Source organism: Microcaecilia unicolor, chromosome 2 (assembly GCF_901765095.1).
Source record: "Microcaecilia unicolor chromosome 2, aMicUni1.1, whole genome shotgun sequence".
Lineage (NCBI taxonomy): Eukaryota > Metazoa > Chordata > Amphibia > Gymnophiona > Siphonopidae > Microcaecilia > Microcaecilia unicolor.
Genome location: NC_044032.1, coordinates 444,155,030 through 444,179,803, shown reverse-complemented (window position 1 = coordinate 444,179,803; position 24,774 = coordinate 444,155,030). Strand labels below are relative to the sequence as shown.

The 24,774-nt window shown below is 47.6% G+C and overlaps 1 protein-coding gene across 3 annotated transcripts in view; it reads right to left on the bottom strand.

Moving 5' to 3' along the window:
• The window catches only part of LOC115461211 (nucleophosmin-like), a 247,819-nt gene that overhangs the window by 119,581 nt on the left and 103,464 nt on the right, over positions 1-24,774 (bottom strand). For all 3 annotated transcript variants that reach the window (XM_030190881.1, XM_030190882.1, XM_030190883.1), the window contains exon 7: positions 7,874-7,925. In XM_030190881.1, the coding sequence (XP_030046741.1) occupies positions 7,874-7,925 (52 nt within the window). The remainder of the gene's footprint in view (positions 1-7,873; positions 7,926-24,774) is intronic.

Below are 24,774 nucleotides of genomic sequence, written 5' to 3'. Positions count from 1 at the left end.
GATAACGGAATAGTATTTGTGCAATAATAATGAGAGTGTATATTATGTATGAAGGTTAGAGTGAGTGGAGTGAACGTAGTATGGGGTATGTAGAATGTAGTATGGGGTTGTAATGTGGATTTTATGACAAGTAAATGGATAATGAAGTGAAATGTATAAGTATAATTTTTGAATAAAGATTTAATAGTAAATGAACAACGGTTGTTTTGGAATGTGATTATATTATACTGTAGACAGCTTAGAGGATAGGGTGGTAACTGCCACTCCATGCAGTTACTCCCTAATGCTTTCATTTAGGGATGGTAACTGCTTGCTCCATGAAGTTTATTCCCATCTCTTTGAAATGCAAAAAGATATTTCACTGCTTTTCTGAAGTGAGGCAATCATGCTTGGTATCTCCTTCATGAAACCTCTATGTTTATCCCACACCTTTTTCAACTCCATTACTGTTTTGTCTTCAGAATCTCATTTGGGAGGGCATTCCAGGCATCCACCACTCTCTGTGAAGAAATTTCCTGTTGGTGTTTCTCAATCTCCCTCCCTGCAGCTTCGCTGAAGACATCCATTACAGAATGTTTCATTCAAGACTGTGCATCACAGTGAGCAGCCTTCGCCTGCAGGAATGGTGGCGTAAAAGCAATAACTGAAATGAAAAAGCAGCACCAGGAGCACAACAGTGCCTGCCACTAGCAATGTGCAGAGGATTGGGCCTGCTTGAGAAATTCCACAGAATAGGTCCCTACATACTACTATATGCCCTTCACTCTCAAGTTTGCCTCTTTGCGGATTATACCAAACTCTGCAATGAGTAGACACCCCTGAAGGTGTAAACATGAGGAGGGACTAAGCAAAGCTCGAACAGTCTAGAATTTGGTAGCTAAGATTTAATGCTATAAAATGCAGGGTCATGCATTTAGGCTACAAAAACTAGAAGAAGTACAGTTTAGGGGGTGAAGTACTTCTGCAAACAAAAGAGGAGTAGGACTTCGGGGTGATCATATATGATCATCGTAAGGTGGCTAAACGAGTAGAAAAGGTGATAGAAAAAGCCACAAGGATGCTTGGGTGCATAGGAAAAGGAGGTAACAATGCCACTGTGTAAGGTCTCTGGTGATACATTATTTAGAGTACTGTGTACAGTTCTGGAGGCTGCACCTTCAACATATAAACAGGATGGAGTCAGTCCCAGAGGGCATCTACTAAAATGGTCAGTGATCTTCATCATAAAGCATATGGGGACAAAGATCTCAATATATGTTGAAATAAAGCATGAGAAGGGAAATATGATAGAAACATTTAAATACCTCCATGGCATAAATGCACAGAAGACAAGTCTCTCTGGAATGGGAAGGAAGTGACATCACCATCTCTGTTGGCTGCTTGAGCAAGGAGACCTCTGCTGTCGGATTAACATCAGCAGCCCCCATGGCCATCCCAGGCACAGAGTACTGGAATAGTGCTGATTATCTTTAGTCAAACGCCAGTGGAGTGATTGAAATAATCTCATCCCATCTACGTGCAGTGAACCTACAGGATTATGCCTCCCAGCAACATACAGCGGCTTTGGGCCTAGCCCACGAGTACGGAGGAGAAAGCACAGAGGAGCTCCAGACAGTTTCAGCTGATGTATCCCTTCTGTAACCACACCACTCCAGATGGTAGCAGAGGATCTCATGGTGACAGTCTGCACATGGCTTCAGGAAATAAAAAAGGACCATAAAGTGGTTCGTTTGGAGCTTACAGTTGAGAAGTGAGATCATGGACTTGGGTAAGCAAATTGCTGGTACGGAGGTGGGCCTTGAGAAGCAAGCAGAAGCAATTACAGGCATTGAGAAATAATGTAGAGTGGAGGAGTAGCCCAATGGTTAGTGCAACAGGCTTTGATTCTGATGGCAATTCATCTGTTTATGGCAGCTAAGCTAGCACTGGCATGGAACTGGAAACAAAAATATTTGCCTGCTGTGTCTCATATTCTTCAAAAAGCAGACTTCCAAACTTTGAGATGTCTGCTGTCTTTTTCCAAAATTTGGCAACTTTATGAAAAGTGGAGATCCCATTCTGGTCTGGGAACACTATTGATGGCACCACAGCACACTGGAGGAGGGGGCTGGGTGTACATGGGGAGGGTTCCTTTCTTTGTTTGGACTGGCTGCTGAGTTACTGTTTTTTGCTGTTTCTGCTTTTATTCATAATCAAATGTTGAAAAAAAAAAAAAAAGGCAAGCTCTGGAATGAAGGAGCATAGGATGAAGGTGAAAGGGGACAGACTCGGGAGTAACCTAAGAAATACTTCTTCACAGAAAGGGTGGCAAATGCAAAGAATGGCCTCCCAGTGGAGGTAGTGGAGATTAAGAATGTATATGAATGCAGGAAAGCTTGGGACAAATACAGATCTCTAAGGAAGAAGAGGAGATAGTAGATGGCACAGATGGGCAGACTGGATAGCCCATATGGTCTTTATTTTTCTTTGTTTCTATACTTCCATGTAAGCGTACACCCCCCTCCTCATACACAGAATCCCAGTATGCTCCTTTTCTTCTGTGCAGTCCTTTATGTTCATCTCTTCTATTCCTAAGGCTTGAAGCATATCCCTCCTTCGCCTGCCCTTCCTGAGCCTATTCTCTGCTTCACCTACAGCTAGGCATCCATATCTGTGTCATCCATCAATCTTTCCTGCACCTATATTCAGCCCTTTGTACATCTATAATATGTTCTCTATAGCACCCATGGTTTAGCCTGCAAGAAGAGATAAAGATATATGAACCAAAACCTCAAAACTGCTAACAAAATCAAATGTATGTGATTAAGCTCACAAAGGGTAAAAGCCCTGGGGATATAACCACGCACTTAGCTCAGCAACACGAGTCTCTGATAATACCTCTCAGAATAATGCTTTAAAAGAATGTATGGCTCATCTACCATGTCATTCCTTATTGCCATTTTCTTTGTCTGATTAGTTTCAACAAATGAGGGCAACAAGTTCTCTTGCATATGGACAAATAGGCACTTCTGATCACAGAATCTCTTATATGCATTCACTGAAGGCTCAGTTTACGATAGCCACCATCTTTTACATTAAAACATTAGAAAACATTATGAACATCTGAGAACCTTAATGTCAAATATTTTAACATGAGGGAAACACGATGGCATTTCCCCTTTCCTCCATTGGCAAATTCTGATATGTCCGTGTAGGTGGCTCAGTAGAAAGAGGTCTGCTGGACTGTAGTTCAGTAGGGCAGTTGGTAGTATTGTCAACAGGGAGGCTGTACTATCCATATGCCCCTGACGGTGGCAAGGTGCCATCTATGTTGTATGTATGTGTTGGGGAGGAGGAGAAGTGTGCACATTTGCACTGGAGGGGGTTGAGGAAAATTTGTGTCTAGGGGAGATGCGAGACAAATGTTTATTTGTATATGAGATGGGTAGTTAGGGTGTGTGTTATGTGTGGTGGAAGAGTGCAGGCAGCATGTAAAGGGTTGTGTAGGTAGCATGTAAAGGGTTGTGTAGGTGCCTTTGTGCATATGTGTGAGAGCATGATCTTACCCACCCACCCCTCCCAAACTCTCTACTGCTGTAGTTCCCAAACAAGGTCACGTCATGAGCAGATAGAGTCCCAGAAACAAGGCCACTCACCCTCCCTCTGGACTTCCTATTCCTGTAATCAGCATGGATACTGTAAGCCAGTGAAAATATACATCCTTGCATCCTCCCAAGTAAGTTTCCTGTTGGACTAGAAACTATTCGGAATATTGGGATCTACGCTAACGGTTGCCAGTGTTGTCTCCACTGATATTCTCCTGCCTTCCTGAGCAAAAGAGAAGTTGGAGACCTGCTATTTAGTTTTCATCACCAGGAAGTCGTGTAAATATTTAGTTCTTAAAAGAGGATCCTACTGGGTAAGAGTTTGAGCAGCACTGCTCTTATTTTATTTCCACTTCTCCTATCTCTTCTCTCACTCTTTCCCTCTCCTGCAATCTGTTTTCTTTTCTTTTTTTTTTTTTAATTCTTCCCCTGCCCATTCTCCATTTCTATCTTCCTTTCCCACTAACCTGCTCCTCACTCCCATGCCAACTGCACTTTGGGTAATGGAGACTGGGGTAAGCATTGCCCCGGCAATTTTTAGCACCTTTGCTCTGCATGTATGCAGCTGCACATGTGTGCTTAAATGCATAGAGACAGCCTCAACAGGCGCTCTTGTTTTCTGTGAAACACCTAAAAACCAGGTTTAAAAAAATCAGGGCTACCTGATACCTGGTGTTGTAAAATCTTGGATGACTCAAACTGGTCTTCACATCACAGCATTACAGCTTGTACATATGAGGAGCTATCGTGTGAATGAAGAATGGGGAGGAAGTAAACCCAATAAAGATAACACAATTTTACGCTAATTTATTGTGTTGATTAAAAGTTCCTCCATGTAGAACCAGTAAACCTGGACACCATCTACCTACCAACTGTCTCTCTCTCTCTCTCTTCCTCCCTGTCCCAGTGTTCTCCTACTTTCAAACTTCTTTGCCGACCCCTCTTGTCCCACACATCCTCCTTATTCTCCCCCTCTGTCTCTCCAGCTCCCTTAGCCCTCCTCTTCCCAGCACCCCCTCCCTTGCACACCTGGAGCATGCATTTGGCTTGGAGCACTGTAATTTCAGGTCTTATCCAAATTGACTGTCAGCCAAATTCAGATCAAAGAAAAGCCACAAATGAGTCAGCTCTGTGCAAGATACACTGCTAAGCATGTGTGCTTGGGCAGGGGACAAGGAAAAGAGGAGAAGTCTGTCCATGGGATATCTTCCCATAACAGTGAACCTTTAGAAGGTAGGACAAGGAAATAAAAAGAAAAGGAAAATAAAGGAGGATGAGGTAGGAGGGGCAAAAAAAAGGATAAGATCATTTTCTTAGGATATACTTAAGGCTTTTCAAATCATGTTTGCCTTTGTTTCTAGAAAAATCTGGGATCACATTAGAACAGACCTGGGTCCAGTAGAACCAATAGGCAGGACTAAGCAGTAACCTAGAAGACACACTTTGTGGGGGGGGGGGGGGGGGGGGGGGGTAGGCAGAACAGACCAGCTACATTCAAGGCAAACAATATATTCTGACAACCAAACTCAAAGAAACAGCAAGTATTTCTAGTAGCAGGGGGAGGGGTGGTACTTAAGTTTTCAAGCAGCTCATTTACCCCAATTATTCTGGGAATAGTGGTAAGAGTGATCACGATTGTTGCGGGGGGGGGGGGGGGGGCAAGGAGTCTAAGCATTAATTTGGGGGCAGGGGGAGGCTAAAGTTTTGCCTATGGTACCTAATACCCTTGCACTGACTCTGAGAAGGCATCCCCCTTTTTTCTCCCCTTTAAGCCCAGCTCCAGTCATGAATACTAAAGAGATACAGTTCACAGCACTGGGACAACAGGGAAAGGGAAGGGCCTTTACCAGCTAATGGCCAAACTCATGTAAAAAAGGGTTGTGTATAAGTGCTTGAAGAAAAAGGAGTGGAGGAGTGGCCTAGTGGTTAGGGTGGTGGACTTTGGTCCTGGGGAACTGAGAAACTGAGTTCAATTCCCACTTCAGGCACAGGCAGCTCCTTGTGACTCTGGGCAAGTCACTTAACCCTCCATTGCCCCATGTAAGCTGCATTGAGCCTGCCATGAGTGGGAAAGCGCAGGGTACAAATATAACAAAAATAAATAAGTAAATAACATGAGAAAAGGGAGATGCAATCTGCTGAAGGACCATCAGGGCAATGACTGAGAATTGGAAATGGGAATAAAAACCCCAGGTAGAGTCAAAATGAAGGCACTGGGGCCGCCGATGCTCAAAAGTAAACTTGGGCGCCAGAGGCTATTAGTGCCGTACTAGAACCCACATTTACCTGTGCAGAATGTTCAGAGGGGTATAGTATGGCAAACGAGCGTGCCAGGTCTTAGTGCAGATAGCATGCAAATGTAGTCAAGCTCATGTTAATGATCATTTTGCATTCCTCCCCAATGCTCAGAAAAGAACGCCTGAAACAAAACTGCCTTTCCACTGTAGAAAAATAACGCCAGGTCACTAGATGGGCTGAAGATAGGTCCCGAAGTGGTGAACTGGATTAGGAACTGGTTGACGGACAGACAACAGAGGGTGGTGGTAAATGGAAAGTGGTAAATGGAAGTGTTGATGCCTCTGTATAAGTCGTTGGTGAGGCCCCACCTGGAGTATGTGTTCAGTTTTGGAGGCCGTACCTTGCGAAGGATGTTAAAAAAATGGAAGCAGTGCAAAGAAAAGCTACGAGAATGGTATGGGATTTGCATTTCTAGACGTATGAGCAGAGACTTGCTGACCTGAACATGTATACCCTGGAGGAAAGGAGGAACAGGGGTGACATGATACAGACGTTCAAATACTTGAAAGGTATTAATCCGCAAAAAAATCTTTTCCGGAGATGGGAAGGCGGTAGAACGAGAGGACATGAAATGAGATCGAAGGGGGCAGACTCAAAAAAGATGTCAGGAAGTATTTTTTCACGGAGAGGGTGGTGGATGCTTGGAATGCCCTCCCGTGGGAGGTGGTGGAGATGAAAACGGTAACAGAATTCAAACATGCGTGGGATATGCATAAAGGAATCCTATGCAGTAGGAATGGATCCTCAGCTTAGCCGAAATTGGGTGGCGGAGCAGGTGGGGGAAGAGAGGTTGGTGGTTGGGAGGCGAGGATAGTGGATGGCAGACTTATACGGTCTGTGTCAAAGCCGGTGATGGGAGGCGGGACTGGTGGTTGGGAAGTGGGAAATACTGCTGGGCAGACTTGTACGGTCTGTGCCCTGAAAAAGGCAGGTACAAATCAAGGTAAGGTATACACATATGAGTTTATCTTGTTGGGCAGACTGGATGGACCATGCAGGTCTTTTTCTGCCGTCATCTACTATGTTACTATGTTTAGAAGGAAGCCCATGCAAGCCCTTAAGCGCTGGTTGTGAGAAACAGCAGACCCCACCATACTGGTGCCTCTTTCCTGCGTCTAAATTTAAAGCGCCCATGCTAACAAACACCCAGTGAAAGCACACATTGGCGTCTATTTCCTGCATCTAAATCTAAGCACCCAAGCTGAAAAAAATAATTAAAAACACATATTTAGGTAGCAGAAAACAGGCACAAATGTGTGCTTCAAATTCGGGTTTCACCAGGTGAATGTGCACAGGAGCCGAGCTTAACGCGAAACTCTTCTGCGCGTGCTCCAAGCACAATCCTCCTGCCGAACTCCCTAATGCTCAACACTGCGAGCGTGCCTATATTTGCATCCCATTAGCGTTTAGCATTAGGGCGTTTTTCTGTGCTGTTCCGGTGGTATTTTTACGCCACTATTCGGAACAGTGCTGGAGGTTTGAGCATCAGGGCATGAATCCTCTATGTTTTGAGCAAACTGGAAGCCTGAGATAACAGTAAGAAACTTGTAAAGCCCAAAATTATGAAGTCCCTGTGACTAAAAGTTAAACTTTCTTCAAATTACTCTGTAACTGGGCAGCTATTTTTAGCAGTTAATAGAAATAATTTTAAAAAATCCAGATTTTCACAGTCCATTATGCTCCCTTGGTTTAAAAAAAAAAAAAAAAAAACCTTCCAGGCTTCAAGATAAACAGAATAATTGTTTCAGTCACTGACATCAGCAATCCTGAACAAGTAAGATCAGCCACTTTTGGGAGCATACAACCCTTCCACAAAATGCAAACAACTTCATGGCAGACATGCTACAGAAAGATGCAGTTATCCATTTTATGCAGAGTGCTGGCTATTTCACATCACATGTACTCCTGTACATATTCATGTCAAAAGGGTTAAAGAAATACCAACTTGATTGCCATTCACAGCAGAAGAAACAATAGAAAGGGGAACTTACTTTACTGGACACTTTCACAGGACTTCTTTGCTTTTCCTCATCTTCACTCGCTCTGACAAATAGAAGAGGGGGGGGGGGGGGGGGAGAGAAAAGTCATCACTTCATCAACCCCAGGCCAAGCAGTAAGAAAAAGGACTCTTAAGAGATGGCCAAGTTTGGTAGCATCACCTGTACACCTAAAACAGAGAAACCAGATCAAGAAGTCCACAATTCCAGTGTTGCCTCTTGCACAGCGCACACCAATGCCATATTTTAACATAAGCAAAACAGAGGTGGCCAGCACTGTCAAGTAAGCATGCAGCTTTTTAGCTAGAATTCACTCACTGCTTACATGTTTAGAGCAGGCTAACATTTAACAGATGTTACCACGTGATGGCATTATCGCTCAAATGACATTTCCAAGGATGAAGCTGTAGTCTTCCTTTGCCTATGTCACTAAATACACGGCAAGGTCACAATACTGCTCTGTCTACATCATTGATCACAGTTGAGTTCCTGTCTTGACTACCACTGTTCACAATTCTGTGCCCTCCTAGAACATCCCTCAAGCTCAAACTCCACTGTGGATAAAAAAACAAGTTTAAATTAAAATGTTTGTCTTCTACCAGCCTAAATACACATAAGAGTGCTCGTCATCTTGGGGATCTGGTGATACTACCACCTACATTTTTCAAAATAGCAACGTGTCTATTTTTCAACTCCATTTCTTGCTTTTTAGGGTTTCATACCTTATAGACTTTTTCAGCTTATATATTTCTTTATCTAATATCTTAATTTTGTAAAAAAGGAAATTATTTGCAGATTTATGCCGTACACACTTGCTTAAAGAAAAAAAAAACTCACTCTTTCCTGAATACTCTTCATATCAGAGGATATCTGTGCAGCAGCACCTTCTGAACAGCTCAATTTCACATCAAAACTCTCTCATGATGGAGGGGCCAGGAGTTTCTTCCCTAATTCAAATAATAAGAGGACTTTCCCAGCTACGTATGGTCATTGTCAAAATCACCACCTTACTCTAGAATTTCACAGTGGGAACAGAATATGAAAACCAGAATGTGTTTCTCAGCAGTTGTCTAATGCTATCAGTTTGAGCAAAATATGTATTCTTAGCTATATATCCCATGCACACTTTGTAGCATTCATGGATGTCTAGAACTGATTAACCTCCCCCCCCCCCCTTATCCCAGTTACTCACATAGCACCTACATATAAGAAACCAGGAATATCTGTTAGAAAGTGGCTTTAAAACTGTGTAATGCCCCAGGGCTGGCTAGATCTGAAAGTCCTCAGGGCCTGAATCACTGAAAAAGGAAATATACGCTCTTAATTGTACAGTAGTAGTTATTGAAGAAAGAAAATACATAAGCAGCACTGCGATAGTGTTCCTGTCAGGTGACAAATGAAAATTCAGTAATTCCAAACTAAGCAAATCCCCTGTCTTCACTTAAACCCCAGAGGGTCTTGGACATCTGTAGCATGCCTACATCCGCATATAAAGGGCTGACAAAAACTGCAACTGCCCTCTGCAGATAAACGTACCTGTGGCTCTGGGGGTGCCAGGAGGGCAGAAGCAGTAACTTCACGCAAGAAATTTAATTTTGAAGTAACCGTGGTGGTTACAGCAGTGAAAAACTCCACTGCGGAAAAGCAAAAGTAAACTCTACAGCCAATCCCTTCATTTTCAAAATGAAACCTCACACAGGGTTTTCCTCTGAAACTCGGTTTGCAGTCCTGCAGGTGAAATGTACCTACCTACCAGGCTGAAACTTGCCATAGGATTTCAAAATGGTCCCATTCATACATTGTATTTCCTGTCACACAACAGCTATATCTACAGAAACCAACTACCACAGGAGGGTTTTTTTTTTTGTTTGTTTTTAGCGGGGAGAACCGATTCAGGCATTCTAAAGAACTCTTTCCCTTTGAAAACCTGTATCCCAGAACGGAATCCTCTTCTCTTCACATGGCAGTTTTATAAAGTTTAAGCTACAAGTACTAAAATTATGCCACCTGCTAGATCCCCTAGATAAAGGGGAGAAAATGCACCTATGTGCTGAGCATTTTTCCCAAAACACACAAAGGGCCTGATAGTCATCTAAGGCAGCTTACATATACAATTTAATGCTGGCCCTGGCACTTAACTTTATACTGTACATACACTCAACAGCACTATCCATTTGCCTAGTGCTGCAAAATATAAACCTAAGCAGTGACTGTCACTGACCAATTATCCATATGATTTAGGCCCACTATTTGGCTGCCCTAAATTAAAACAGATAAACTCACAGAAACGTAGAAACATGACGGCAGATAAAGGCCATATGACCCATCCAGTCTGCCCATCCTCTGTAACCCCTAATTCTTCCTGTTCCTAAGCGATCCCACATGCTTATCCCATGTCTTTTAAAATTCTGGAACAGTCCTCGACTCCACCACCTCCACCGGGAGACCATTCCACGCCTCCATTACCCTTTCTGTGAAATAATACTTCCTTAGGTTACTCCTAAGCCTATTCCCTCTTAACTTTGTCACATGCCCCCTCATTCCAGAGTTCTCCTTCATTTGAAAAAGGCTCTCTTCCTGTACATAAATGCCCTTGAAATATTTAAACGTTTCTATCATGTCTCCTCTCTCCCAGTGTATACATGTTGAGGTTCATAAGCCTGTCCCTATAATTTTTGCATTCAAGACTGCTTACTAATTTCGTAGCCGCCCTCTGGACCGACTCCATCCTGTTTATATCTTTCCATAGGTGCATGGTCATGCCTCTCTTTATGCACCCAAGCATCCTTCTGGTTTTGGCCGTCACTTTTTCTACCTGTTTGAAAGCTTTAAGGTCGTCAGACACAATCACCTCCAAGTCCCGCTCTTCCTTCCCACACTGAAGCACTACACCCCCTATACTTCCCTCGGATTTTTGCGACCCAAGAGCATGACCCTGCATTTTTTTGGGATTAAACCTTTAGTTGCCAAATATCGGTCCATTCCTCTGGTCCTTCCTCATGTCATTCACATCCTCCAGGGTGTCCACCCTGTTGCAGAGTTTAGTATCATCCGCAAAGAGACAAACCTTACCAGACAGCCCTTCCGCAATATTCATCCATTCAGTGGCTGAATACGGACATTAAATAAAGTTTCCAGTACTGCCTCCACCCCTCCACTAAACTCAGGCCCCTATTTTTGGGATCTTGCCGGGTATTTGTGACCTGGATTAGCCACTGTTGGAAACAGGATGCTGGGCTTGATGGACCTTTGGTCTTTTCCAGTATGGCAATACTTATGTACTTATGTTCTTCAGACAGCTCAGTATTACCTAATTTTTAAAAATAGACAGATAAACAGGTTAGGCATTCACCATCTGCTGGTCCCCTGAGGGTTTGGGAAGTGGGTGGACAGCAGGGTAAGCTGTGTGTGGTATACCCTTCCCTTCAATACACTCATATGCTTTTCTCTCTTACTTTCATCTTTCACCCCTCATTCCCTTCTCTTGCCCCCTCCTCTCTTTTCATCCACTGTCTCCTCCCTCTTCCTCCCTCCTTCACATGTACCCCTGAAGGAGTGGAACGCCGGATACTGCTCGAATACTATGAATACTACTGAGCAACAGGACAACCTCATGTTTTCCTTTTGTGCCTACTGATGGACTTATACTTATGCACTCTACCTCTGCTTTTGGCTGTTTAGCCACACCTTATCACTGCACTGGACATTTGTGCCTTATCCAGTTTTACTGTTTACTAACGAAAGAAGTTTGCTGTTTACTAATGTAAAGACAGAATGCAGGGCTATTAGACATATAGCTTGTAACAGTAGTTTGCAAGGCCTATACAAGACCAGCTTGCATGTAGCAACGCCATCTGAATAGACGACCTTGGTGGGTGCTGACACCCCGCCCTGCATTCCTGAGCCGAACGAACCTTATCTCCTGTGCTAGAAAGGAGCATTGTGTGTTCAAGAATAAGCTGCTAAGTTTCGTTTTTCTTGCCAGTATCATTTCAGTGTTATGACGTGTGTACGTACTGGGACTACAATTTTGTACTGTAAGAACTACAAATGTTTACTGCGCATGTCGGTTGTGACGTGTAAGGGGCCAAATGCGCAGGCCCAGTAGGGGAGTATAAATGTAAGTGTCAGATGGTTTATGACACACAGTGTCCCGAGACTACTCGGTGCTGTTCACTTGCTAGCAATAAAGTTGCCTTGTTTGGAACCAAAATTTGCCTTTCGTCTCCTGATTCCCCACCTGTTTCATTGGCGACCCAGATGGGACAGAAGTAGAAAGGGGAATCGGATTATATTCTTCCCCTCCCCCACTGCGGTCGGATCGGGTCATCGACCCCCACCCGAGAAGGTGGTGAGTGGCCACCGCTGATTTCAGCGTCCATCTCCCGGAGGAGGGCCGATCAACTCCGCCTGACTGTAGAGGGGGCTGTGTGGTTCCGACAAGGCACCTTTTCCATTTCAGAGAGAAGCGTACGACGGCGCGGCCTGCGACCCCGGCGGACAGGCGAGTATACTCTACGTAGTGACCGGCCCAGTAAGGACCGAAGAAGAGGCGTGATCACCCTCTTTTAGCCAGTGACTAATACGGACTATTGGTATACGACTAGGTCCCGAAACTCACTAGGCTCCGACGACGAAACCGAGCGGCGAACGGGAGGGTTTCTTGTGGCGTATGAAAGTGTGTGAATGGGCTTGCAGTTCCAGGCCGGGCGACCGCGTCCTGGTCAGGCCGAGTGTTGACCCTTCTGTGTCTGGTGGAACGAGACCCCTTACTCCTCCACCGCCCCTTTCCCCCTTTGTCCGTCACCTGTCCTTTGGCACTCAGGTTAGGATGGGCGGGGGTGGGTCTTCACCGTTAGATTTAATGACGGAACACTTTAGCGAAGTGTTCGACCTAGATAAATGTAGCAGGGCCGGGATGATACAGAGATGTCAATTTATGTGGCCAGGGCTAGGAATTGCTGGATGGCCCCCGGAAGGGTCATTCGAGTATGAAAAAGTGGCGGCGGTCATGAATATTGTTATAGTCGAGGGAAACCCAGGCTGTCCCGAGGACATTCCATACATAGAAGCGTGGTTGGATGTAGTCCGGGATCCGCCGGCTTGGGCCCAACGAAAGGTAGAAAAGGCCGCCCTCATGTTGGTAAAGCAGAGAAAAGGCCGGAAAACTAAACTTAAAACCCTGCCGACCCATGCCTTCGCTCTCCAAAGTTCGGCAACCGCTGCCGTCCCGAAGGCCGCAGGGACCGCCCCCATACGGCCTACCGCCCCTAGCGCTGAAGCCACTGAGACCACGCCCCCTGCTACCATTGGTAAGGCAGGAGCTACGCCCAGTACGACCAACACACTTTCTAGAATGAAACCCCCAAAGAAAACCCCAGGGAAAGTTCAGGGTTTGCCCGAAAAGAAGCCTCCAAAAGCCCCGATACTTGCTACGGCGGAAGCATACGAAGATGACATCGCGCCACCGCCATATGCCCCGATATACCCCGACATCGCGAGCCTGGAGGAGGGCCCGGATAACGCTGAGGCTTCCGGGTCAGAGTCGGATGCCGGAGAGATGTCCCGTCCAGACTCACCTGAGTCACCTGGCCCCGCAACCATACGGAAGAGTAAACGGGTTGTGAAGAACATTACTCGATTCCCTCAATCGAGTCCGCGCAATGCCCTCCCTTCGAGTAGGAAAGGGGGAGCCACCCACTTATTTCCAGTTCGACAATCTACCACCTATACCCCTAACCCGGTGGAAGGGGGGGGCCAGCCCATTGAATCAACAGTTTATAGCCACGTTCCCTTCTCAAGTGCCGACTTGTATAACTGGAAATTCCATGGGCCATCCTACGACCAGAAACCCGAGCAGTTGGTAGAGCTGGTGGAAGGCATTATATACAGTTATAATCCGACTTGGGGAGACCTTAGGCAGTTGAGCGCCCACATCCTGACCACTGAAGAACGCCGCCTTTTACAACAAAATATGGAGCAAGCCGTCCGGGATGCGAACCCTACCCATGCCAACTTACAGAACCTAATAGAGACGGAGGCGCCCATCGCTGCCCCTGCGTGGGACTACCGAACCGCTGAAGGCCAAACCCTTATCCGCCGATACCAGCAGGCGTACCTGACCGCCTTAAAGAAAGGGAAGCAGAAGGTTACCAACATGGGGAAAATCCACAGTGTAGTCCAACAAAAGGACGAGAGTCCAGGGGACTTCCTTGAACGACTTATGGAGGCATTCAGAAGGCACAGCCCGATAAATCCCGAAGACCCTAAGAACCTCCCAACCGTGGTTATGAGTTTTGTTAGCCAGTCAGCACCGGATATACGAAGAAAGCTACAGAGAACGGAGGGGTTCGAAGGGATGAGCCTCAGCCAACTGAAAGCTATAGCTGATCGCGTATTCGGATATCGCGACCAGGAAGAGAAGACGGAGGCCTGAAAGGAATCGACCAGGCGGATGCGGGAGAAGGCAGATGTGTTGGCCACGGTGCTGGAAGAACGGATGAGGTCTAGACCAAAGGGGAGGGGCAGAAGAACCAGAGGAACGCGGTCCCCCATAGGACGGAACCAGTGTGCAAATTGTCGACAAGAAGGACACTGGTGGGCTGATTGTCCAGAGGAGATACGGGACAGCCCGAGAGAAGAGGAACCATGGGACCGGCAGAGAGAGGAGGAGACGGGCGACCGTACAGGGGCCCCCAGACGAGGCCGGGGAAGGGGCCGAAGAGATAGAGGACGGGATGACCGGAGGGAATGGCAGATGGCTGTGGACGCTACCCGAGACAGCACAGCATGAAGACACCGGGAGGGCAGAGTCCCCACTGACCCTCTGGTGGAAATTCGGGTGGGGACAGAGTCTATGAAGGCCTTACTAGACACGGGGGCCCAGCGATCTGTTATCACCACCGCCATAGCCCCAGCCACGAAAGAGACTATACCAATTGTGGGAGCCTCCGGGAAATCCCTTGCGGCCCCCCTCCTCAAGGAGCGCCAAGTCCAGATCGGAGGGACGATGGTGTCTCATCAGTTCATACACATCCCTGGATGCCCAGTCCCCTTGATTGGTCGAGACCTGCTCTGTAAGCTCCAGGCCACCTTGAAGTTCAAGACCACGGGTGAAGTGGAAGCTCGCTTTGAAGATCGGCCAGTAACACTTATCTGTCCAGTAAGAGAAGAATGGAGACTACATGCTCCCTCAACTGTAGGACCTGGCGACTGCCGTTACGACCAGAATACCCCTTTTGCCCAGCAGAGGCGAGCCATAATGGATGAAGTGCCTGATGTATGGGCAGAAGTGAACCCCGGAGGACTGGCCGTTAACGCTATCCCCATCTGAATTGAGCTCAAACCGAATGCTCAAGTTGTCAACCAAGGACAATACCACGTCCCCTATGCAGCCCGGCATAGTATGCACACTCATCTACAGAAACTCCTTCAACAGGGGGTTCTTAAACCAATCAGATCCGCATGGAATACCCCATTGTTGCCCGTTAAGAAGCCAGGAACATCCGAATACAGACCCGTCCAGGACTTAAGGAAGGTCAACAACCAGGTGGCCGACATAGTCGCCCTCGTGCCAAACCCCTACTCCATCTTAGCCCAAGTGCCATCCCAGACCAAGTGGTATAGTGTCATTGATCTGAAGGACGCCTTCTTCTCCATCCCCCTTGCTGCCGACAGCCAGAAGTTGTTTGCCTTCACGTGGGAAGACTTACAGACGGGAACCAAGCAGCAATATACATGGACCCGGCTTCCTCAGGGGTTCAAGAACTCCCCCACCCTCTTTGGTGACCAGCTTGCCCAGGACCTGAAAACGTACCAAGACGAGTACGGGCCGGTCGTCCAATACGTGGATGACCTGTTGGTGGCCCGTGAAACGTACACGGACTGTGCAGAAGCTACCCTTTACCTCTTGAAAACCCTGGAAGCCCAGGGGTACCGGGCCAGTCGCAAGAAGGCCCAGATATGCGAGATCGAAGTCGAATACCTGGGTTTCCGCCTCCGAGAAGGAACCCGAAGGCTCGGTACCCCCCCGAACCCAAGCCATCCGCGACCAACCCACTCCTGCAAATAAGAAGGAATTGCGGGCACTCCTCGGAGCCGCTGGATATTGCCGCATTTGGATCATCAATTTTGCTATCCTGACCCACAGTTTGTATGCCAAACTGAAGGGGCCTGAACTCGAGGGCCAAGATCTCCAGTGGGAGAAAAGCGAACTGAAAGCCCTTCAGGACCTTAAGGATGCCCTTGCGGCCCCACCAGCGCTCGGACTGCCAGATGTGACTAAGCCGTTCCACTTGTTCATCGACGAAAAGAAGGGATTGGCACTTGGAGTCCTCACCCAACTGGTCGGCACCTGGCAACGCCCTGTAGCATACCTCTCCAAGGGCATGGACAATGTGGCACGAGGATGGCCGGGCTGCCTCCGAAGCATTGCGGCGGCCTGTCTGCTGATACACGAGGCCAATAAGCTCACCTTCGGCCAGACACTCTTTGTGACCACACCCCACACCATCCGCGGCCTACTCGAGAGCCATGGACCTAGATGGATGACCAACTCCCGATTGGTCAAATACCAAGCCCTCCTGTGCGAAAATCCGGAGGTGCGGATCCTGGACACAACCAACCTTAATCCCGCCACCCTCCTTCCGGCCCCTGAATCACCACTCCACGACTGTGAGGAGGTAATGGCCACTGTGCACTCAAGCAGACCTGACCTGAAGGACCAACCCTGGCAAGGGGGCATCACCCTTTTTACCGATGGAAGCAGCCAGGTGATAGAGGGAATTCGAAGAGCTGGCTATGCTGTTGTGTCTGAGGACCACGTGATCGAGGCTATGGCTCTGCCGCCCGGAACGTCAGCCCAGAAGGCGGAACTGATAGCTCTCACCAGAGCCCTCCGGTGGGCTGAAGGAAAAGTTGTTAACATCTACACAGATTCCAAATACGCTTTTCTCACCCTCCAGGTGCATGGAGCCTTGTACAAGGAGAGGGGATTTCTGACAGCTGAGGGGAGAGGGCTTGCAAATGCCGCTGAGATCTGCCAGTTACTCGAGTCAGTATGGAAACCGAAGAAGGTGGCTGTGATGCACTGTAGGGCCCACACCGGGAGAACGGATCCTATCGCCCGGGGAAATCAGCGGGCAGACGACGCTGCAAAAAGGGCAAGTCAGCTCCCCCACTCCTCTCACCCTTCTGACCCCGTACTCGTCGTCCAGCTCCCTACGGAGACCCCTATCTACACCCCCCAAGAAACGGAGTGGGCCCAACAAGAGGGTCTGGAGTCACGCAATGGCTGGTGGATACTACAGGATGGGCGCATATGGATACCCGAAGCCTTGGCCTGGACGGTGGCCAAGGAGGCTCACGACCGCACCCACCTGGGCAGGGACGCCCTGGGGCGCTTACTTGAGAAGACCTACTACATCAACAAACTATCCCTGTGGACCAAAAACGCTTCCAGCCGATGCGCAACTTGTGCCCGGAACAACCCTCGAACGGGGCCCGGCCCTATGCCAGGACATGTTCTCCGAGGCACCAGCCCTTTCCACGTATGCCAGATTGACTTCACACACATGCCCCCGGCACGAGGCTACAAAGCTATCCTCGTCGCCGTGTGTACCTACACCGGATGGATTGAAGCCCAGCCTACTAGAACGGAAACGGCTAAAGAAGTCACCTCCCTATTGCTTCATCAAATCCTACCCAGATACGGTCTCCCCAAGCAAATAAACTCTGACAACGGTCCCGCCTTCGCCAGCGAAGTAACACAACAGCTCAGTACCAGACTGGGCCTCGATTGGAAGTTGCATTGTGCCTGGAGACCCCAAAGCAGTGGAGTAGTGGAGAGGGCTAACCGATCCCTGAAGAACCAGCTAGCCAAGCTATGCCAAGAAGCAAAAGCCAAATGGCCCGACCTGCTCCCACTGGCCTTGCTGCATCTTAGGTGCACCCCCAAGGCTACCGGCCTCACTCCTTACGAGATGATGTATGCTAGGCCACCACCACTACCCTCTTTTCCCGACTCCTTGCAGATACAGGGCGAGAGTTCCTTAGTGAAACAGATGAAAGCATTACATGAGGTAGTGCAAGACATCCAGCAATACACTGAAAGAGTAGCTCCCTTGGTTCTCACCAGTCCCACACATCGGTTCAGGGTAGGAGATGAGGTCTGGGTAAAAGAGTGGGATGAATCTGACTGCCTAAAGCCCAAATGGAAGGGGCCCTCCCTTGTTCTCCTAACGACCTCAACCGCTGTTAAAATTGCAGGAAGCCCAGTGTGGATACATTGGACCCGACTGAAACCTGCTGCTCCCACTAGCAGCACCCTGAAGCGTTGGACTGCGCACCAACATCCTGACGCTCCATTACGGCTGACTCTAAGAAAGACGTGAACCACCAGATTCATGCCTGCCCAGCAACAGGAACTCAGCTTCTGGACCCACTGCGTTTTTGGCTCTCTGTTTATCGCAGCCTTCATCGTGGGCCTCATTATCTTCTTGCTGCAAAAGCTCGGATACCTCCCACCACATATATAATGCTGACCATCTTCCTTCTCCTGTGTGCAGTCCCGAGCTATCCTGCCACCCTGAGCCTGAATTGCACTGAATGTTTGCGCCTCGTGCGCCATCGTATAGAGGGAGGATATCACCTAGTCACCACCCTCATTCACCAGACGCAGCCCCCGGAAGGCGATTGCCGGCTTCTCCCGACTTGTGCCCTCATTACTCCGAATGGCCTCCAACAGTTCCACAGATGCCTCCAAGGAAATCTCACTATCTGCCATAGCCCTACCAAGCCGAGATACTACAATGTCACCCTCAGCGTAGGACTCCCTGCGTATGTGGCCGGGCCTCCGGGAGTCGAGGGAGATGGCATTCTATATTACATAAATTCCACTCGCATCCTTGTCGGTGGCATCCAAACTGTAGCAACCCTAACCTTCGACGTCTGTGCCGCCATGGACAAACACCCTTGGTCTCGCAAGTGTGGCAGCCAGAGTTGGCGTAAGGCATATGTTAACGACCACAAGTATGTCTGCCCCTTCAGTCCAGACATGAGATGCTGCTCCCCGTGGGTTTGGCTCCCATGCGCCGGCGACACTCGAGCCTCGGGCTGGGACCGAGTATGTGCTTATACGGGAGGAGGATATGCTGGATGTACCGGCCTGGGCGAGTTTCGTCGAGGTTCTGGTAACTATGTGTCCCTAGACTGGCCCATTCGAGGACACGACATGCCATGGAGGGGGACGTGGGGCCTCGGCATTGACGGCGGAGGAATGGATCCGTTGACATATATTACCATATATCAGAGTCTCGAAACGAAGCCTCCTACGCACTACCAGACTACTGTCGTCGGCTACCAAGACGTATTCGATGAAATCGCTCGTGCTGAACAGACCGAGACTAAATTCCCCATTTCCCCAGAAGCCCGGAATATGTTCCTCAACTTGGCTGAAAACATTGCCCTCTCCCTGGGAATTGCCAACTGTTTCGTCTGTGGAGGCACCGACATGGGTGAACAATGGCCCTGGGAAGCGAGAGAGATTCGACAGCAAACATGGGATACACTCAACACCACCAACATTACCTTTCCCCAGCGGCCGAAGCCGTACGAATGGGCCCTGAGAACAAATATCATAGGTACCCTTTGCGCTAGTCGAGCGCCATCGAAGCGTTACTCTGTACCAGTGGGAGATTCCGCTTGCACGGGGGTTCTTCAGTATAATGGAAGCCGGACGACCTGGTGGCAAACAGACAACCTGCCCGCCCCGGAGCCTATCTGGACAGAACCCACCTTGAACACGACATGGACGTACGGAGGAAACGCCTCCCTCAAGTGGGTAGCCCCGGCAGGCTACTACTATATCTGCGGACGCAGGGCCTATGAACAGCTCCCGGCCCGCTGGTACGGTACCTGTCTCTTGGGCACTGTCCGACCTAGTTTTTTCCTTCTGCCCCTGCGAGTCGGCGAAACTTTGGGTATCCCCCTATACGTGGACAAGGGGCCTGATAACCCTGCCAGACGTAAACGGTCTTTCCCAAACATCAAGCCCAAAGTCCAAATTGGAGATTGGAAAGACAACGAGTGGCCGCCTGAACGCATCATTCATTACTATGGACCGGCCACATGGGCTGAAGATGGTACATACGGGTACCGTACCCCTATCTACATGCTAAATCGCATTATTCGCCTACAGGCCGTACTCGAAATCCTTACCAACGATTCGGCCCTTGCCCTCAATATCCTAGCTCGACAGAACACTAAGCTCATTACCGCAGTTTACCAAAATCGCTTGGCTCTTGACTACCTCTTAGCCCAGGAGGGCGGGGTGTGTGGCAAGTTTAACCTCAGTAATTGCTGCTTACAGATTGATGACCAGAGCCATGTCATCAGAGAAATAACTGACCGGATGGTCAAATTAGCCCACGTCCCCGTCCAGACCTGGAACAGTGCGTGGGATTGGACTTCCTCCCTAACCAACTGGCTTCCAACCTCCAGGAGCCTGCATGGCCTCCTCGTCATGGGTGGCCTGTTCTTGTTGTCCTGCTTATTAATACCTTTGTCTCTCCCCTTGGTTTTCAGGTGCTTCCGCTCCACCATGGAAAGCATCGCTGATCGCCGTGCTGCTGCCCAACTTATGGCTCTCCAAATGTACTCCCCCATTCCCCAGTCTGATGAAGCTGACGATGAAGTACCTTGTGGCTGATGGGCACTTTTCACCTCCTGAGTCACTTAATGAGCCAGTACCCTTGTGCCAGCTTAAGACCGGCTACAAAGGGGGGGGGGATTCCACTAGGGGCCTTCCGTCTCAACCCCGGCGAAGCAACCACCGGCTGCGCAAGGGCTTAGGGCTTGCTTGTTGCCTCCCTCGCTAACTATCCTTGTCCTTTCTTTCCTTTTCAGGGTTCATGGAGGTGATACTCTCCACCAGAATGGATGTTCAAGTATCAAAAGGGGGGAATGAAGGAGTGGAACGCCGGATACTGCTCGAATACTATGAATACTACTGAGCAACAGGACAACCTCATGTTTTCCTTTTGTGCCTACTGATGGACTTATACTTATGCACTCTACCTCTGCTTTTGGCTGTTTAGCCACATCTTATCACTGCACTGGACATTTGTGCCTTATCCAGTTTTACTGTTTACTAACGAAAGAAGTTTGCTGTTTACTAATGTAAAGACAGAATGCAGGGCTATTAGACATATAGCTTGTAACAGTAGTTTGCAAGGCCTATACAAGACCAGCTTGCATGTAGCAACGCCATCTGAATAGACGACCTTGGTGGGTGCTGACACCCCGCCCTGCATTCCTGAGCCGAACGAACCTTATCTCCTGTGCTAGAAAGGAGCATTGTGTGTTCAAGAATAAGCTGCTAAGTTTCGTTTTTCTTGCCAGTATCATTTCAGTGTTATGACGTGTGTACGTACTGGGACTACAATTTTGTACTGTAAGAACTACAAATGTTTACTGCGCATGTCGGTTGTGACGTGTAAGGGGCCAAATGCGCAGGCCCAGTAGGGGAGTATAAATGTAAGTGTCAGATGGTTTATGACACACAGTGTCCCGAGACTACTCGGTGCTGTTCACTTGCTAGCAATAAAGTTGCCTTGTTTGGAACCAAAATTTGCCTTTCGTCTCCTGATTCCCCACCTGTTTCACCCCCACTACCCTTCTGCCCTAGATCCACAGCTCTAGAAACTACCTGTGACAGAACTGTATGTTTTAAACCTGTAAAATTGTCTTTATTAAACCTTGAAGTGCATTTCTCTAGTTTGGCCAGCAGGTGGTACATGTTTTATGTTAAAGCTGTTAAGTGCATACCTTCTTTTAGTTTCACTTAGTGAAGAAGTGAATCTATAGTACTGTAAGCAGTATACTTTTAGAACTTGTTGACTGAGCTCTGATTGGCCTGGAGTTTGAAATTACCCAGCAGTTGTTGCTGGCTGTTGCTTCAGTCTTAGACCGGGAGAAGACAGAGACTGATATCTTTGCTGAGGCTCAGTGAAATATTTGTCCTGACCTCCCCAGGTACTTTCTATGAAGTATGCAAATGTTTAGTTGGTGTTATAAGTGATCCATATTTCTGTTACCTGTTATTGTTTGCTATTTGCGCTATTTTGTTCAACTGTTTGATTTCTTAAAAGACAAACAATATTTAGTTTATTGCCTCTCTGTCTGGACTGGTAAAGAATCCTGGTGATGTGTGTTGGGTTTGCGAGTGCTTTCTGGGAACTATGGGACCACTGAGAGTGTGGCCCCAGTAACCTAGAAATCACTGGGTATCCCCAGTTTGAGAGTGGGCGACTTGCCCAGAGGCGGTTGTAACACAGTCGGTGGGAGGAGAATGCTAGTGTAGAGCACAAGCGGCAGGTGCAGGTGGACCTGAGATGTGCTGGGGATGGACCCTCTAAGTGGCCCAGGTGGATGGCTAGGAGTTTCATGACAGTACCCACACCCTTCCTATCCTGCATCAATACGCCAACCCCAATCTCGTCGCAAATGATATGTAAAGCCCAGGGAGCGGTGCACAACCACACATTCTGATCCTGCCATATTCTTCAGTCTGGACCAAACCAACATAGAGCACTGCAGCATGAATGAACCAAGGGCTGGGTTCTGGACTAATCTAGAGCAAGGGGGTTCTCACCCCAGTCCTCAGGACACACCTAGCCAGTCAGGTTTTCAGGATACCCACAATAAATATGCATGCAAATCTCTCTCATGCATATTTAATGTGGCTATCTTGAAAACCTGACTGGCTAGGTGTGTCCCGAGGACTGGGTTGAGAACCCCTACTCTAGAGGAATTAAAGGAAAAGAAATTAGCAGGTAAGACCTAATGCTTCCTTTCTCTTTGTCCCTCCAGATCAGTCCAGATGTGAAGGAAGTACCAAAACAAAACTACCAAGGGTGAGATTGACAAGCCAACTTCCAAAATGATTGATCTGAAGGCTGCGTCCTGCAGAGCCTGACATCCAGGCTATAATGTCAGGCAAAGGAATACAGGGATGTTCAAGTGGCCACTTTACAAATTTCCTACAGTGGCACCAAGCTGAGATCATGCCTGTGACTTAGTTGAATTTGCCCTAAAACCTGAGGGTAACCATATCTATGAACTATATACACAGACATTATAGCTTTCTTATTCCACCAAGCCATGGTCATCTTAGACATGGCTTCCCACTTTCATTACTTCCCTTAAGATCTGACGCTAAAGGCAGTAATCCACATAGCAATTTGTTCAGTTAGGAGGATCTCAAATGTTGTAGGTTCTCTCTTTCTTGGAGCTCTCTTGCTGGTGATATCAGGGAAGGCTGAGATTCTCACCAGTTCTTTCTTTTTTGCCTAAGATGGTGTCCACCTTTCATGTTAATCAGTTGGTATCTTGCTGGTGTTTTGTTGGTAAAGCCACCCCAGGCATCCAACCACCTGAGTCACCAGAGCACAAGCCCCCAAAGCATCACTGGAAACTAAGGGCACCTCCTACATCACCATCTCAGCCTCCTTTTCAGGCACTGTAGGAGTATTTACCTGCGATCTCACATTTGTTGGTCTTAGCCTTCATCCAGGGACATATTTGTTGCAAAGTAGCCCAGTTATCTCCTGGGAAGAATGGAGGAGAGAGAGAGACAGTGGCTCCAGGAGTATGGGATCCAACAGGGAGGTTTGCATGCCATCGATAACACTTTCTTTGCTATAACAAAGACCTCTCTTCATGACCATGAAGCTGGAGAGAGAGAGAAAGAGACTGATTTCCTAAAACACCAGTGAACTGCAGACCTTGTAATAAACTAACAAGGTTTCTCAGCTACGATACATGGCCTTACCTAAAGACTGTGCCATCTATATCCAGAATACAGACCTTGGACTTTATTCCTGGACTGACAGACTCGCTGAGGCTTCAGCCTCAGAGGAGGAATCCACTTCTTTACCACTGGAAGTCTGCCATAAGACGGCAAGGTGAGATAACGGGATATACTACCTATGGTCATGGGGATAATTAGTTCTTGGCTTTTGTCTGAGACAGATTGGTTTTATGTCAGGACTTATGGTCTGTGAATTTAGCTGCTGTGTATTTTGCATAAGACGTATGGTGTAAGTTCTCATAACAATCATTAGGATATCAGTATTGTGATTGGTTGTGTAATCACTCATTTAGATAGTCTGTTTAGATAACCATATACCCTTTGTATATATTTTGGAAACTAATCTAGTTTTGTAATCTGCTTTGCAATTTGCCACACATACATATAACTATTATTTCTAATTATTTCTAATCAATCATAATATATTCCATCTGTGGCATTGTTCCTTTTTCCAGCACAGCTAGCTAGCCATAGGGCCCAAGAGATACGCTTCCACTAGACACAAGTCCAGAATAATTGCTAGTTAGTAGTGTTCTGTCAGCTAAGTACCTCTGGATATATATTAGGAGTTGTCCTCCTGAATATATACCCCTACACACCCATGCCCCTTCCTCCACTCAAAAGAAATGCCCTCTGGATAGAAATCTACTCCGTGGCGACACCACACCTTCCCTAAAGAACACTTCCCAGCACCTGTAAAATGCTTTCTTGTAGATGAGAAGCACCTTGTTCCCATAAGTTGTCCTCTAGACGCCTCAGACCCATGGACTTTCACTAATTTCTACAAATCCTCATTGAGCAGCAGCCTCCCTTTAATGGGGAGCTTACTGAACTGCATCTTAGACACTATGAGGCATATTTTCAAAGCACTTTGGGAGGCTAAGTTCCATAGGTTTCTATGGAACTTTGGGAGGCTAAGTGCTTTGAAAATGAGCCTCAAAGTCTGCCGACCAATTCCTGAGCTAAAGTAACTGGCATGTCATCACCATCAACATATTTTTCACCAATGCTTATTTATTTATTTATT